Source organism: Spea bombifrons, chromosome 3, assembly GCF_027358695.1.
Source record: "Spea bombifrons isolate aSpeBom1 chromosome 3, aSpeBom1.2.pri, whole genome shotgun sequence".
NCBI lineage: Eukaryota > Metazoa > Chordata > Amphibia > Anura > Pelobatidae > Spea > Spea bombifrons.
In genome coordinates, this window is record NC_071089.1 from 93397115 (window position 1) to 93414716 (window position 17602).

General features: G+C 36.8%; 1 protein-coding gene across 1 annotated transcript in view; it reads left to right on the top strand.

Annotated features, from left to right (window-relative positions):
• PLCH1 (phospholipase C eta 1) overlaps positions 1–17602 on the top strand; it is a 105764-nt gene that overhangs the window by 45680 nt on the left and 42482 nt on the right. Inside the window, exon 3 of the mRNA XM_053460395.1 lies at positions 16901–17047. Within this exon, the coding sequence (XP_053316370.1) occupies positions 16901–17047 (147 nt within the window). The remainder of the gene's footprint in view (positions 1–16900; positions 17048–17602) is intronic.

Here is a 17602-nt window from a genome sequence, read left to right on the forward strand (position 1 = left end):
GATGCTAAAAGCTATGTAGTAGCTGTGTAGGCATATTAAAAATATACATTGGGGCTGCAACTTTGGAATATTCCAATAATCAAATATTTTATACATTTTTACTTTTATTATTTAATATAATTGACATGATGACAGATATTTTCTCAGAAAAAGTACAAATATTGCAAATACCCTCCTGAAGTGTTGGTTTTGTCCACCAGTCCCCATGTAAGCTAGTCTATGTTGGACCTGACCACAATATCATGTCGGGTTCTTCATTAAGCTCTTTGCTGTGAGAAGTATTGTGTGATGTTTAAGTCTTAGGAGTCCATTCACTGAAATATGGATCATAAGGAGCCAACGTGAAACAAGTTTGAGCTGAAAGAGCAAAGTCGGCCGCACGTAATGCATACTTAATGCAGTACCACCTATAACCACAACCGGTTTGATGAATAAATACCATCACCAGAAATTTAAGTTTAGTTAATAAAAAAAAAATCTAGACTTGTCATCAGGGCCGGCCCAAGGCAAAATGCGGCCCGGGGCGAATTTTAAAATGCCGCCCCCCCCTTAATCTACCCTTCCTCTCCCTCCGTCCCTGCCGCCCCCCCCTATTATCTACCCTTACCTCCCCCCCTTGTACTTACCTTTCAGCAGTCCTGCAGCGAGTCTCCCTGTTCGGTCTCGGTGCCGGCTTGTAATGCTGAGCGCCGGCACTCAGAATTACAAGCCGGCACCGAGACCGAACAGGGAGACTCGCTGCAGAGGAGAGAGAGAGGGGCGCCCCTTTCTCTGTCTTTCACTTTAAAAAAAATAAATAAATAAATAAAAAAAAAAAAAAAAAGGGGGGGGCTTGGGGCGGCAAAGTGCCGCCCCTTCAAAAGTGCCGCCTGGATTGGTTGCCCCACTCGGCTCCATTGTCGGGCCGGCCCTGCTTGTCATTACCAATCAGTTTATTTTTATTCGGTGATCAAGGATGATGATGACGTACCGTGCTAGTAAAACAGCAGGCAACAAGTTGGTTTTATGTAATAGGTTCATATTAACAATACTTTGCGTAATCAGATCAGTCGTATACCCAAATGTATGTGGACACCTTACCATCACACCTATTTGAGGTTGTTGTGCATCCCATTTCAAGACCATGGCCATTAATATGGAGTCCCCCTCTCCCTTTGTGGCTATAACATCCTCCACTCTTCTTGAAAGGCTTTCCACAAGATTTTGGAGTCTTGGCTGAATGGGCACAAATTCCCACAGACAAAGAGCATTTCTGAAGTCAGGCACTGAATGAGGAGCGGCCAAAAAGAGAAATGTGAAATCCTGCTGCAACTGTAGCAATAGCGCACAACAACTATTAAAAAAAAATAACAAAGAAATGGGTAACCCCTGCACCAGATGACACAACAAAACACGTAAAAACAACCAATATAACTGCATAAAAAAACATACATTTCCATGTCACTCAAAAATAGCAAAAGATATATCTGCAACAAAATCAATAATACATGACGTAAATCTGTGTATGTGAAGAAAAATGAAATAGACTCACAAAAGTTGCTCCATATATAACGTGGAGCTTCGTATATGCAGTTTGCAAAAACCTCCAGACACTGGAGTAGATGTAGCGATACACAAAAAATATATCGAAATCCAGAAAATAAAGAAATTCATTTAATTTATATAATCTATGCAGGATGTTGGATTAGAAGGCTTGGTTTACAATTGGCGTTCCAATTCATCCCAAAAGTGCTGAGTGGAGTTAAGGTCAGGGCTGTGCAAAACACTAGAGTTCATCCACACTAAACTCGTCAAACCATGTCTTTATGGACCCTGCTTTGTGCACTGGGGCTCAGTCATGCTGTTACAGGAACGGGCCTTCCCGCAAAGTTGGAACCATACAATTATTTAAATTGCCCTTTTCAGTGAGTCTGCATGGTCTATGTCTTTGTGGCTGAGTTGTTGTTACTCTTAGGGGCTTCAAATTCCAAATAGCGCTTAGAGTGGCCTGGGGCAGAAAGTTTCACTGACTGACTTGTGGTATCCTATGACAGTGCTGAGTTTAAAGTCACTGAACTCTTCAGGAAAACCCATTCTACTGCTTATATGGAGATGGCTGCCTATGTGCTTGATTTTATACACCTGTTAGCAATGGTTGAAGGTGACACCTAGGAGGGGTGTCCACATGCTTTTGGTCATATAGTATCTACTAATACAGAACCAGTTCACAATGTCAACAAACCTGCACCTATTTCTTTTTTTAACCGCCAGGCAACAACCTTTAACTAAATGTATTGTTTGTTTTCAAAATACTCAACGTAGATAATCATTAAAAATCACCAGTCACATAGTGAAGTGTCTAGTGGTAGAGGGGCATGGGGAGGCAATACGGAATGCCCACACAATTGTTATGATCCGATCTGGCATTCAGTCTTGGACTTAGATCAGAATTATTGAATTTCCCTTTAAGCAAGTAAAGCAACCAAGCAAAGTATATTGTCTAAAGTAAAATTAGATTTTGTTTTCTAAATGGCAAAATTGGACGCTCTTGTGAGCAGGAGTTTTGTTGATGACCTTATGTCAGTAATATTTTTCTGTGTCTTCAACTTAAGTACAATATCAACACACAGCTCTAGAATGTATCTATTATGTAAGATATACAATAGAGGAAATGATACTGAAATTATGCAAAATTTAAAGGGACGGTTTAAACGTTCCCGCTTGAGAAAGCCCAATGGAAGGAGGAAAAATGCCTATAGTGATAACACTTTGCTCTGATTTGATTACTAGAAACGCCAGACCTGGTAATTAGCTGATGGGTTTGCCTGTGAACTCTCTATGACCTAACCTTGAGGCTCTTTAAAATAGGAATTTAGCGTCAACGCTTTACACAGCGCATCTTACAATGCATATATTCAAAATGACAAAACTACAATTCACAGACTATGGCTGGATTAGTTCTAATGTGGCTATAACGGACACCTCATTTTTTCATCAACCACTTGTGCAAGGCTTTAAATTCTCAGATGAAAACTGAAAGGTGTATTTCTGGTGGGCTCATTCTCACACAGTTGCCATTTAACACTTGTGTATTACCCCCAGATGAGGCAATATTTGAAACAAACCATTTATGAGCAAAGTTTAGCCTTAAAAGGAAGAAGGAGGCCGTTTTATTTGTATCCTTGATCAAGCTGCTTGATTAATGTCCATTTGAGAATGAAGCACTGCCTTATATAAAACAGCCCCTATCTCGCTGTTCTGTGTAATGTTGAGTTGGTAGATTATTGTAGATTCAGAAGAGCAAGCACCTACTCCTTTAAGGGGCAAAACACGAGTTGGCACCCTTCACTGATGAAGGCACCACTCACAATAATGCTGGTTTCCATATATTATTAATGACTGTAAGCATTACACAAGTACAAATGCCGTTCGATACAACAAAAACTAGAGAAGATGGTCCATATTTATAAAGATCAGTGTGAGGTGGACGGGTTATGTATTATAAATGACTTTAGAGCAAAGATTCATAAGTGGTCTTTGAGGACATCACAACTCTTCACACTTTGGGGCAACCAATCAAATGTTGCTGTTTGTAACAACAGAATTGTTGCTTAGAAATATGTCCCAGTGTCTCCTGATGGTATGTGCATATCTTATCCCCGTCTCTGCTTCTGTTGAGTAGATGAAAGACTAAGGCACAAGATCTTAGTGCCTCAACCTTCCTTCGTAGCGGGACATTTTTAATGGTCTATGCTGTTCAGTTCTTCTGTAGAAGATTCTTACCAAAGGAAACCTCTTCTCTTTTATACTTGAAAAGATCCAGGCTCACACTAAGATAAAACTCTAGTTATATAACAAAACATCAAAATCCTTCTCTTTTTAAATAGAACTTTAAACAGTCCATCTCTTAATAAAAAAGAAAATGTTTTATTTATAGCTGGTGTGTTACCAGTAAGAATATACTTAAATGGCTAAGGATATACTGGGATGGTTATGAGTAGCATATAAGAAAGAAGAACTGTGGATTCCGTTGTCAGAATAGGTTTCGCAGTATGGAACAGAAATAAGAACTTTATTATTCATTTAATTTCACATAATCAGATTTTTTTTTTTAATTTATAGCCCCACCAACAAATATTGTAAAGGTGCTTTGAGTGTGCCTCATAGGACTTAAAAAGAATTATCATAGAGTATTTATATCCCTTAAATCATTTATAAAAACTACCTGTAGCTTGTATGTATTGTAATACTTCATATGTTCCTTAGATATGAACTGATGAGGGGAACATAGCAGGCATGATCGCGACCATCTGGAAATTACACGGGCAGCCTTACATTGTACAATAGTCCAAACCCTACAGTTCTTCACCGGTTGGGTTTAACTCTACTGGCTTCTTTGTCGTGAGGAACCTTGTTTGTATACAATACACACCATACTTTGGTATGTAAAATAAATTATTAAAATTAGGATTATTGTAGTATATTTAAGGCCTTTGACAGGGGAGACCTTTTTGTTCATCAACTGTTCTGTAATAGTAGACGTTATGCCAGCATAATTACTTTTTATTTTATTGTGTGGACATTTCTGTAATTTATAAGATGAAATTATTTTTCTTGAAATGTAGTTATACTTTAATTTGTGCAATTCAACCCAATTCAAATATATCTTAGCCCTTGTTTCTGCCACTCCAGTCAGACAATATGAAACTCATTTTACTAACTTTATTAGGTTTACTGCTAATCCAAATAAAACCAAATATTTCTACTTGTGTAGACACCATCCTGATTGAATTGTAATGTCGCAAAGAGAAAAATCTTCAGAATATTCTTTATGACACAAAGAACTGAAATAACCCTTTGCATGGCTGAGCTGCCAATCATGAATTATGTTTTTTTTTTTTTTTCTCAAAACAAAGCTGTTATTTGGCAGACATCCTTTGTCTTATTAAAGTTCTGCATTGGAGAATGCCAATGTGCTTCTCCTTCCATGACCCAGTTCGGGCCACCTTTTTAAAGGTGTAGATCAAATAATCCAAGTCTCTGTGGAATACAGAATGTCTAGGCGATTACGGATGTTGGATAGGGCAGATTTATGGTGCCAGTCTTCACCTATAGTTTGTGACTAGGAATATTTCAGGAGTTGTTATTTCCCTGTGTGAAAGTTAGGACATCGGTTTTATTTAATTAATTGTACAAAATAGTATTTTGTTAACATGTTAGGTTTGTTTCATAAACTCAGTAATAATGTTTTCTGTAAACAATTATGACTTGGTAATTCTAGTTATTAATGTAATGCAGGGTTATACTGTTCTTCAAAGGGTCAGAGACTGACTTTATAGCTTTCAGTTTTGTCCCCTAATCTTGAAGAGCAGCATTGTTCATTTGGCATTCAGCAGTCATCTGTGCCTTCTCTGTGTGGGTGACATTGCCCACCCTATGTGGAGCTGTGTTAAGCTTTTCACCCCACATGAGGTCATGCTAAGCGTCTAAGATTGACATCTTCCCCATATTGATGTCACTGAAAATGCTTATCAGGTGGAGGTCCATTTGACTGATAGCTGCTTAAAGAGCAATCAGTTAAAAGACTGGCTTTTTCAGACTATGGCAATGATGGACGTTTTAAAGGTTCCTGTTACTGTAATACTTCACTTTGCATATTTTCTACTGAGATCGGTATACGGAACTGTTCCGAGGCTCTGAAGGCAATGCGTATGTTAGCTTGCAAGAGCAGAGCCCAATTCTCCTTTTGTAACAGTATATTGTATATTCTTTTCTCAGGTTATTACTAGTTTTGTAGATTTTGAATTGTAACTACTATAAATTAAAATGTAAAATGCAATAACAAGCCTTCTGAATTGCTGCCTTATCTAAACATGTATTTAGATGGTTGTGGTCAAATCAACCCACCATATGGTCCTGTAAGGTTCAGGAGAAATTAAGCCATTGATATAATACACGACTCTTGGTATAATATCTTGGCAAAAGTAAGTAAGGATAACAGTAGGTATTCTTGATTGTGTTACATATTAAGAAGTTGGGGACTCATCAGGATACCAGGATTGAGATTTAGCTGTTCCTCTAAACATGGTTACCAACAATGCCTATGAAGGAAAGAGTTGATGGAATCTTAGATACTGTAGTTTGAATTTACTAATCAAGATCAAATAGTCATTGATTGAAATTAAAGAGACATTTTACTAAACCCAAGCTTATATGAAAGATAACATAACATTTTGAGTACTGCAAATGTGAATGCAGATGCTTTGTGACTCAGATTTCATTGATTGATTGTTAAAGCTCACAAGGGGCTGCAATAAATGCCCTCTCATCTGAGTATTTGCCAGTAAATGACATGTCAGAATCCAGGTCTTTTCTCAGAAAGTCTCATACATGTTCCATAACTGTCTAAATATATTTTTATTATTATTATTATTATTATAGGTGATATATATTTTTTATATTTTTGGTTATTGATGACAAGAATGGATTAGAGCTAATAAATGTAATTGAATAATTCCTTAACATATATATATATATATATATATATATATTCTGGTAATCAGCATACTGTTACATGCATGTTCACCAAATGCGTTTTTGTTTTTGTTTTTTTTTTTTTTTACAAATATTGATATGCACTGTTGGTAACACGGTGACTCCCAGATTTCTTAAGCGTTTATGCTCCGTGATCGGTGTCACTTTGTTTATACATATCCCAGAAAAAAGGTTTACTAACAGCAGAAGTGTAGATGTGAAGGCTTGGCGGATTATAACATTCAAAGTGTGAAGTGAATTAATCAGCTTGTAGAGGGCCATCTATATGCGGCTCATAAGAACTAGAGAACTAGTATTACACTGTGCTACGGAACAATTGCAACAATATATTATGACAAAGGGTTACAAAAAAAATGAAAGGACAGAATGAGTTATTTTGTTTCTGCGCATGAATGTGCCTTTCAAAATTTCTTTTAACCTAAATGTATTAAAACTTTTCAAATCTTTTCACATATCAACATAAAATAATTAAGGCATCTGTGAGGAGAGGCTGTTTGTATTCTGAAGGACTTAACATTTCACAGCAGCTGCTGCAGGGGGCAGTTTTGTTGCATCCAATCCGTTCTTATTTAGAAAATGATGCAGCGCATGTATGACTGTTTGTGTAATAGAATTATTATGTATATGAAAGCCACTATAAACACTTTTCAGAACACTCCGGCTACCAAGTTCCTAAACGCTGGATGTCTGTATAAATATTTATCGAAGGAAACAGAAGATTTCATTTGTACATGGCCAGCGTGTTAATAAAATCTCGGTCATCACTGGGCACAAGGAAATACATAAGTAGCCACATGTGGCTTTATATAGAGGTACTTGTCACTGGGAGGGTGGCCAGCTCGATACAATAAATAAATAAAATATATAGTATTGTAGTGGGGGGATATTTGATGTTAGAGCCCTTTACTAAAGGATTGGACCAGCAGAAAGTACTAAAGGCCGTGTATGTATATATATATATATGTATGTGTGTGTGTGTATATATATATATATATATATATATATATATATATATATATATATATATATATATATATATATATATATATATATATATATATATATATATATATATATATATATATATATAATGTGTGTGTGCCATTTGGCAATCTAATTTACTTTGGCCCACCTGTATCATACGGATAAACCGATTTACCCAGCATTGCGATGAACTAGCACTGACCCTTAAAGAGCATTCTTTCATCTCCAGCGAAAGCAAGTCTTTTTTGTATATTCCAAGGTATGACAACCAGAAAGGATACACTATGACTTCTTGCCTCTCTTATCTTTTATTTTGATATGTTCTGACGTGCTTTTTTGGGTGAGTTTATAGTCGGCTAGCGGAAGGTCTGCTTGCACTGATAAAGAACCAAGTGGTATGCTTCTCCATGCATGTCATGCTTTACTAACATAGAGTTGCATATTCTTCTCTTATATTTAAGACAACTACCTCCGTTATCTCTAAATCTAAACGTTTTGTATTATATAGAACTAGAACTCGTTTTGCTTACAAAATATAACTTTGGAAAATCGTTTTTTACCCATTTGAGACCATCCTGAACACGTACATCAATCAGATCTCCCAATTCATCCTCCAGACGTGTTAGTGAGGTTTGCTGTGAGAAGTATTTACTAGGCATCTGATAATAATGAATGTTAATAAACTTGTCTCTTTAAAGGGGAAGCACTATGGAAAAATATTTTTCAGCATTGGTAAAACCCTGGTTTAATCTTATAAACTCCCTTTATTTACGGGCCTGGGGGCTGCCATTGTTGTCGGTCAGCTGCTATTTTGGGTGACTTTCCCCACTCAACATCACAGTCAGTTGACTGCTAGTGAAGTCCGTTCCTCCATAGACTTCCATTGCAGAATTTCTGACTGGATGATTAACATTGACTATTAACATTGACTAATTCTATTAACCACAAGGCAATATAATAAAGAGTCAGGGTATTTGTCTAGTAAATTAAGCTAAGATAACAGAGCTAGAACGCATACAAATGGATAATATGCATCTTCCTGAAAACATATATTGCAAAAACTAGTAAAATTGAAAACGGCACACTATATTTTTGAAAATGTATTTCTAATCAGGTACTGGTAATAAAAAATGATGAGAGTTCCTCTTTAAGCAGTTCTACATTGTTGTGTCTAGGAAAACTGCTCTATTATAATTTATATAGTGCTGTATATTTGAAATGAAAAATAAATAGTGTTGTGGATTAATTGTATCTTTTAACAGTTAACAGATGGCATCCAGTCAGATGAGAAACATCTAGGCCTTCTATTCCGCCAGCGGAGTTCCTGACCTAGTTTTTTATGGCAGAATTTGTGCCAAGTATATTGAAGTTATATTGAATTTTCGGGAAATACCATCATCAGGTGAATATATCTCACCTGATGATGAATACAGCAATACCCAAACCCTGTCACCATTAATGAAACGGCTCCACAGAACTATTATCGAGTCTAATTCACATCCAATGTAAATTAGGATTGACAAAGGGATTGTGCAGCCTTAACATAGACATTTCTGTGATGGCTTTTAGTTTAAAGGAACTATTAGCGGTCGGAAAATGTATTATTTTTTTTAAGTTTAGTGCTTTAAAATCTTTCTATCAAATAAGAAATAGTATACTTCATTATTCTAATCACATTCACAAGGAAATAACGGCAGAATATACAAGTGACCATTGAATTTGGCTCTAGCGCTGTAAATAATGTGAATTTCTATTGATTTCAACAGAAGTGCTGTAAAATGCTTCTTTATTCCCGGAATCAGATAAACTCCTAGCAATACAGAGCAGTGGGAGATCTAATGCCTGCATCGGGTAGCAACATGACATTCATCAAATCCAGAATGAAACCCCTTAGAAACGCCAATATAAACATCTAACTTTGTTAGCTTGAAACGTAGACTTAAAGACGTAATAACTTAATTCAGGTTGCATTGTATGTATTTTACAATGCATATTGGGATTTTTTTTAACAGTCTTTATATAATGTATGTTGAATCCATAGAAATTCACAAGACCCAGTGGAAGTTAATCATTTTATCGAGTTACTGGAGAAAAATGGTTTTAAAAATGTCAAGCATTTTGAAAATCAATTAGTACAATTTGTAGATTTTTTTCATTCTTTAGTGAATCATTTTAAGCTCTACATGATGTTTTACAAATGCTCAACCGAATACCCAGTGCTGACCTAAGCCTGGCCTAAGGTGCTGCCTCCTCAAACCTCCTGAGCCATGGATGTCCTTATTATACTCCACTGGGTTCTTTCTTCGATTTCTACATGGCGCGCCTTTCCTGACACAATACTATTGAGATTTTGGAGATGTATTGAGATCTTTGATCTTTCCAACCAGCCCATTGAGGGCTGCGGTGCGCTAGAGATACCAGTTGCCCAAAGTGAAGAGGGCCAGGGGCTACTAACCCCCTGTATCTGCTGTCCTGGGTCAGAAGACATCAATGATTATACTTGATCTAAATTAAAAATAAGCTAACTTTTTGAAGATGTTTAGTTTTTAACAGTCAGTCACGTGGATTTTATTGTAATAGCTCATTAGTGACATCAAATGATTCTTCTGAAAGTAATTACTTGTAAGGAAGTAAAAACATCCTGAATTAAGTATTCAACCGTATTCAAGCCTTGATTCCAATTATGATATATCTGTTCAAACAAACTTTCAAAATACAATGTCATGAAAAGAACATTATGGATTATGTATTTATTTAATAATATGTAAGATATGTAGCCATAAACACACAAAAAAACAACTGATTTGGACTGCATGTTAAGCAGTTACTTGTCTGTGTCCTTTTTAAATCACTGTTTACGAACTGTTGTTATTAAAAAATATATTAAAGAAAATATTTTTGAAATTAGAATTCCTTCTTAAATGTAGTCTATTTACAAACTATTATATGTTATTCGGCAAGACAGGTAGGCAGTTTCTAATCAGATTCACTTTTCACCATACCTGGGAACTCTCCGGGTTTGACTCGAGTCTCAGGATAAAGCCCTGCTTAACAGCCAATAATGGAGCGCATATACATGGGGGAACAAAAGTAAATACCAATAGTGTAATATGTAAATCAAATAGTAATTAAATAAGGTGTAAGATCCACTCACAAATGGGCTGGATGCATAAAGCTCATCAAAAACAGACTCTGGATACACTTAGATTTAAAAGAAGTCTTGAGGGCTGTAAAACCAAGGAGAACCACAATGGTGCAGTATCTTTAAGCCGCAATGGAATAAATCAAAATTGCACTTACATAAATGAAGTGGCACAACTCAAAGAGTGATGTGCAAATGCCAAATCAATAGGAAACTCCGGTAAACAGCCGTAAAATATTGAATTTTATTAGTCTCGACGCGTTTCGCCGATAGCACGTCGGCTTCTTCAGGAGACAATAAACCAATAATGAAATCAAACAGGATAAAAACAAAATAAAATCAAATTAACCGTTCAGAAAGTCCGTAGTCCGTATTATATGGACTACCTGCTTACCCAGGACTCCGGGCTAGTTTCTTCCTTGTCCTGGCAGGGGAGTAGCATGTGGCCACCTCCAACCAACCAACCAACTAAACGGTGTTTGGGGCTAACTCTGCCCCTTCACAAATCTACTCCTTGTGTAGAGGGAAAGCTCTGTGTGGCCTACCTGTTCCCAGATATGTTTACCACCAATATGTCAATAGTTCTCTAATTGGGCATAGCTTACATTAGTGAACACCAAGGATACTTCATGGGTCACATAGTCCTCCACGACCCTTGTAACCAAAGTCCAGTTTGTAGACTTCTAATGCTTGTTCATATAGTCCAAACCGTGCTTCGGAAGCAGAGGTGAACCTCTCCTTTTTTTCTTATCATGATTATCGTCTAGTGCATTGAATTTTCACTTCACCTTGTCTAGGTTTGTAATAAGGGTGTTTTTTAATCCTTACTAAATAGCAATATGACAAAATGTTATCCTTTTCTCTGCAGGACACTAAAGTATTCTCATTTAGGATGTAGTGCAACATGCAGGGAATATGATGGAGATGATTAAATAAATCTGTTTGTATAATTGCAAATTCTTTCATGTATTTATTCAGTATTTTCTCTTGTGTGCTTTGTAATTCAATCTGAGAAGTAAGAGTTCTTATGGTTTATTCATAGAGCTATTTATTGAGTTCTAATGTGTCCACAGTTTTGGACGGTTAAATAAATATACAAATAAGGCACAGGACAAAGCAATAAAATCAGCTTATTGTAAAAAAACCCATAAATATTATAGGTACCAGTAAATTGCATGATCAGATTTAAAATAGTAATTAAAATATCATTCAAGCGACTAAAGCAAACATGAGAAAGATAACTGCTTTATCTTGGTAATTAGTGTGGGTAATTGCATATAGATTCATCACTAGGGTTATAATTTAGGAACTTCCCAAGGGAGGCTACTCTGAGCCCCCCATTTTGGAGGTATGGCTTCTCAGGGGGCGGGGCTAATCATACATATGTAAGCAGCAAGGGTGCGCTAGCCCTGCAAAGGGGCAGAATTAGCCCCAGGTGTTTTTCAATAGGAGGGAACGTGGGTGGGGTAAGTAAGGCTAAGCGCTGCTCCCCCTGCCCGGTATACCAGTTTGTAATCAGATGATGAGGAATGAGATGGTATTAGTACATTCATTATTATTGTTGTTGTTTATTGTAATTTATTTTTATTTGTAGGGAATGTTTAAATCAGGTTTAAAATAACTATAAGTATATATATATATAAGTATAGTAGATTTTATCATGTTTGAATATTTCAGGACCCCTAAATAGATCATTGAACAAGTATTGGATCGTAGTCAAAATTACACTAATATACCATTGTATACATAAGTTTATGTATACACAAACAAGACTACTAAAGTGATCTTTTTCAACATGGTTACTGTTTCAGAGTAAGTTTGATGTGTACTTGAGGGTGGTATATACCAGTTGTTGATGGAGAAATGCACATGGCCTGTGCATTTTTTTGTCAACGTTTAGTGGCATGATAAATGTCCTGATTTTTGGCCACTGCCCTGCTTTCCCAACAAGCTGCTTCGCTGTCCTGGTTTTGCAGGTAGTAGGTATCACAGGCTGGTTGGGGAGATCATAGGATCTCCCCTGACTGCCCAATTGAGCTGCAAATTTGATCAAAGTCCTTGCTCATATAGCACAGGCTTAAATTGCAGATGCCGTGTGACCACCTTGCAAAGTATTGAAACCGCGCCGCAAGATGACATCACGTTCTGGTGTTTTGCTTTTATACTGTGTGTGGTGGCTGGAATGATACTGCCCCGGCCCTATATGTAACAACACCCCATCTTGCCTCCAGCAAAGGTTTGAACACCAGAAATGTTGGGGGTATGATCTCTTCCTTCTCCTCACCCTACCAACAAGAAGTCAGAAACAATCAGCAACTTAACAGTAAGGCGAAGATAAGTTAATGGGGAGGAATAATCATGCCAATTCCAGAGAAAAAAGGAATTCTTTTCCCCATAGTGTACACATATATTTCCATTATGTAACTTAGTGCATGAAACTGTTGGGTGTAGGATTTGGGGAATGGGACAGATTTAGTTAACTGTGGGTGCGTATGGAATATGCAGTATATCCAGCAAGACCATATTAAAAAAAATATTTGCTGCCCTGCATAATTCACGTCACAAGCACAGTTTTGACACATTTGGAAAAAAAGAAATGGGATTCATACTACATTTTTTTTAAAGTTCTGATTGCTACATATTTTTATTGTCAATATTATCAAAAAGAGACTTAAACTTAGGAAAGTAAAGTGTTGAACTGTACCTCCTTATTGATTTTAATAGCGCCATTATATTATAGGTATTATTTGCACAAAAACAAAAGGGGCGTAAGGCACTGTTCAGCAGAGCTTACAATCTAGAAGCTGATTTTTCTGCAAACATTTTCCTGGCACAATACTGCTGTTGTATCCATGTCTGTCGATCAGCATAGATTCCTTTTAAATAATTAGGGTTACTGTAAATGAATTGTTTGGAAGCGCAGTCGGAATAGCAATTAATCACTGGCATGCATAAAATATTTGGCACGTAACATTAATGCTTTGGATATTTACCATATGTGTAGGCTGAATACTGCCCCTTGTGTTGCTATCAAAGGAATATTACGCCGGCTGGATGCCTGCTCTGTAGGACTGAACCATTAGCACTTTTTGTAGTTCTGTTTGTGAAATTCTGAGAACTGGGTTACGTGCCGCACAGTCTCCTGGTGGTTAGTGGATTAGAACGCTTTTTTGAACGTCCGATGACAGCCCCGCTCTTTGCTCAGAGTTCCAGCTTACTGCTTCCAGCTCAGCTGTTGAGATTTATTCTGCGATGGGAAGCAGATCTTGTCAGGTGCAATAACTATCATCTGTCTTAACGTAGAAGCTCTCAAACAACATCTGGACCCTTTCTGTAGCCCGGATGGCTTCCCTGCTGGCGTCTGAGATGTACCATGTGGTAGGAAGTGTAGCCACTTCGCAAAGATTCAGACTGGCACAAATGGGTTAGTACCTGACTTAAACTTTATCCCTTTGCTCGTTACTTGGTTTGATGAAGTGCGTTGTGTTTTTGGATAGTTCTTTCTATAACAGATTTATGCAGATCTTACTTATGGTCATGTCCGGTAGCTTTTTAATGTTTGTGTTCTTTGCGTTTCGCAGAAGAAATGAATGTTTTATATCATCTTGTATCTTTTATCAGAGCTCTCCTATTTTTACCTGTATGAAACGTTCCAAGTTTGAGTGAGCTTTCCAAGTTTGAGTGAGCTTGACTGAAATAGTAAAGTTTATTATGGCCACTAAGACATACAGAGGGATGATCTGTTAAAATCTTCAAGTTATGCTCAGTGTCTTCTCGGATACGTTTATCTACTGAGTGTTTAGGCTGTCACGATGTATTACAAAGCAGCTGCTTTGAGTCCAGTAATTACCCATTTAAATATCACCCTTACGATGATTATGCCATTACCGTCTACTTTAAAGAATGGAGTAATGTCCGCTGACAGCTTCAAAGCATAGTGAGGATTTTTTTAATGGTTATTTGCATCTCAGCACAGGTACGTTAGACATATAATAGTTTACAGGATGCGATACTGTTTGTCAGTAACCAGTGCTTCATTAACCTTTCAGCGACAGCAGGATCTGCATTAGAAATGTGTTTCAAAACCAACCAGCACCCCGTGTGTTAATGTCCTTTTTTTCCCCCCTTGTGTGTTTTCCTAATGTGATCTCTTGTCTATCATACAAAGTAATATCCTGGAAGTCTTAGATGCTAAGATAACAATGTGTGTGCTGGTACACACACATACTTACACACACACACACACATACTTACACACACACAAAATGTATTTACTCTATGGATGTTATGAAATAGTCATACAATGCATGAATGGACCATTCATGTTTATTTGTAATTTAATAAAGAAATAATAAACACAAACTGTGTGTGCGTGTGTGTATATGTATATATATATTCAACAATGTACGTACACACTATGCATACATACATTTATATATAATTATACACATTCTTCCTCTTTGTGTTGCAATGCTTGCAGCAGGGCTTGACCCTCTTGTATCCAGGTTAAGACAAATCACATTGTTTGCAGGCTTTTTGTATCTCAGTTAATGAGTCTACTGGGTAGGGACAGTTTAAAGTGGTTTCTTGTGCCCTAGGCAAACATTTACTTGTGCCTCCATGTCTCTGTGTACCTACATATGCTTTCTTTTCGACACGGTGACCCCTACACAAGGTATTACCTTAAGTGACATGAGCTGTTAGGCTGGCACTGAGCTACGCATGCAGTTTATTGCCTAATGATTTCTATTCATTCATTAATGTAGGTCAGTAGCTACATCTTTATGAAATATAGTAAATTGCACTGGCATGTCTCAGTGTCATTTAATCGAAACATTGCTTATTTTATTCTTGCATTTTTTCCCGATTCTGAAAACTAGGTCATCATTGACGAGCATAGATGAAAGAATGAAGCTCAAACTAATGATCATATTTGATGCTGTGATTTGTAATTAATAAAAAGTAACATGTACCCCTATAAATTATTGTATAGAATACACCTACAGGCTGCACAGTGGGGTCTTAATCAGTTAGGTGTGGAGTATGCTTTGCGCCATATTACAACAAAGCTGATTATCAACTCCCCAATGGTTCCTTAGCAAACGTATGCCTTTATTGTTTCTATTATTATTATTATTATTATTATTAGAGTGTATCCCCTAAGGGCTAAGTTGGACAAGAACCACTTTTACATTAAAATAATCATCTCATTCAACAATTGTGATTGAATGGGCTGAAAGTGGGTAGGACCTGTCAGCTATGCTCTTTCTTAATCTGTCGAGCAGCTTACAAAGGGGCTTTCCCATTCTCTTGTGACAGCAGAAACCATCGGAGCTTCATAGATTTGCGGATAATCCTTTTGCAATTACCTGAATAAATGCCGTGTTCCGTAATGTTTTATTTACATGTCAGGAAGCCAAGCTGCCGACAGGCCAATATCTTTAGATGCCATTATAGACTACCGTTTATTTTGATTAGCTGTTCTACATGTAATTGCTTTTCTTCAGGTCTTGGATCTCCCTAGGATCGAATGCCTCTGGGCCCACTACAGATAATCTGTATATCTGAAAATGTACCCGTTTTTCTGAAAATTCCAGCAGAAAGAGATAACTATAGCTTCCGTCAGATTAAGTTTAATGTACAAAACGCATGGGTCATACAGCAATCAGGACGCAAAATGAATACATTATGAAGTTACTTCTGGTAGTAATGGTTATTAATATGTGAAAATGTGACATTTTTTTATTATGTACTATTATGCATTACTCTGCTCATAAAATATTAAACACCCGGCTAATTAGTGGCGAAAAGATGCATTTATCAAACACAAAAGTATGGATCTATGCGAAGAACCCTTTAATCTCACATCGTGCTGCTAGATAATGAATAATGTCCCTTCACTGTGATATGGTTTGCAAGGCTGTGGATAATCTATTTAATTCTTAGTGTGTGCAGAGCAATACATTACTCCACATGAGCATATGATAGGACGTGGATTTCTCTGTTATTATCTGTATCATGCAGTTTTCCAAGTGGAGTGGAAACTCCATATTATTTCAGTGTTATTACTTTCATAGATCCTGGCAAAATCATGGATTAGGGCCCCTAATATGTCTGCCGCCAATGACCGTAATACACGCTTACCCTTATTAATGCTTTTCGTATTCTGGTATGCTTGTAGCCATTTTTAAAATGAAGCACCGTGAATTTATTTTTTTATTGTTTGTGTTTTTTTCGCAGTTGAAAGATGTATGAGTGTAATGCAGTCTGGGACGCAGATGATCAAGCTGAAGAGTGGAACCAAGGGTTTGGTCCGTCTCTTTTACCTGGATGAGCATCGCACCTGCATTAGATGGAGACCGTCTCGGAAAAGCGAGAAAGCCAAAAGTAATTCATTTTTTTACAGTATCTTTATATTCTGTAACCAGGAGAAATTGTGTATCTTCTATGTTAGCAATATTAAAATATACATATGCTAATAAGGACATGTCTAAGAATGAGATGCACACAAAAAACTCATGGTATGTCCCAAAAAAATGTATGGTTTGAGAGATAAAAGGAATCGCCGCATGATAGTTCATCAAGTGTTATCAATGCAGATACTTACGATTTTAATGCATTGGGGTGCAACGTAGCAAAACAGGACATTAACAAGGATGTGTCAAAGGCCCCTGGGGTCATAGATGTTTCAAGGCTCATTTAAATTTAAGGAAAATAACGTACAATAATATATAAAAACAAATGGATAAAAGTATGGTCTCCTTTCTGCATACAAAGTGTGTAATTATTATACAAACACAGACTGTAGCAATTAAAAAACAAAGGGTAAAGATGCACTTCCACCAATTTTGTTTTAGTAATAGTACCAAATTAACAATGGTTTTTTTTTTTAAATATTGTACTGTTTTCTAGGTCTAGTTTTTGAATAATAATATGTTGTTT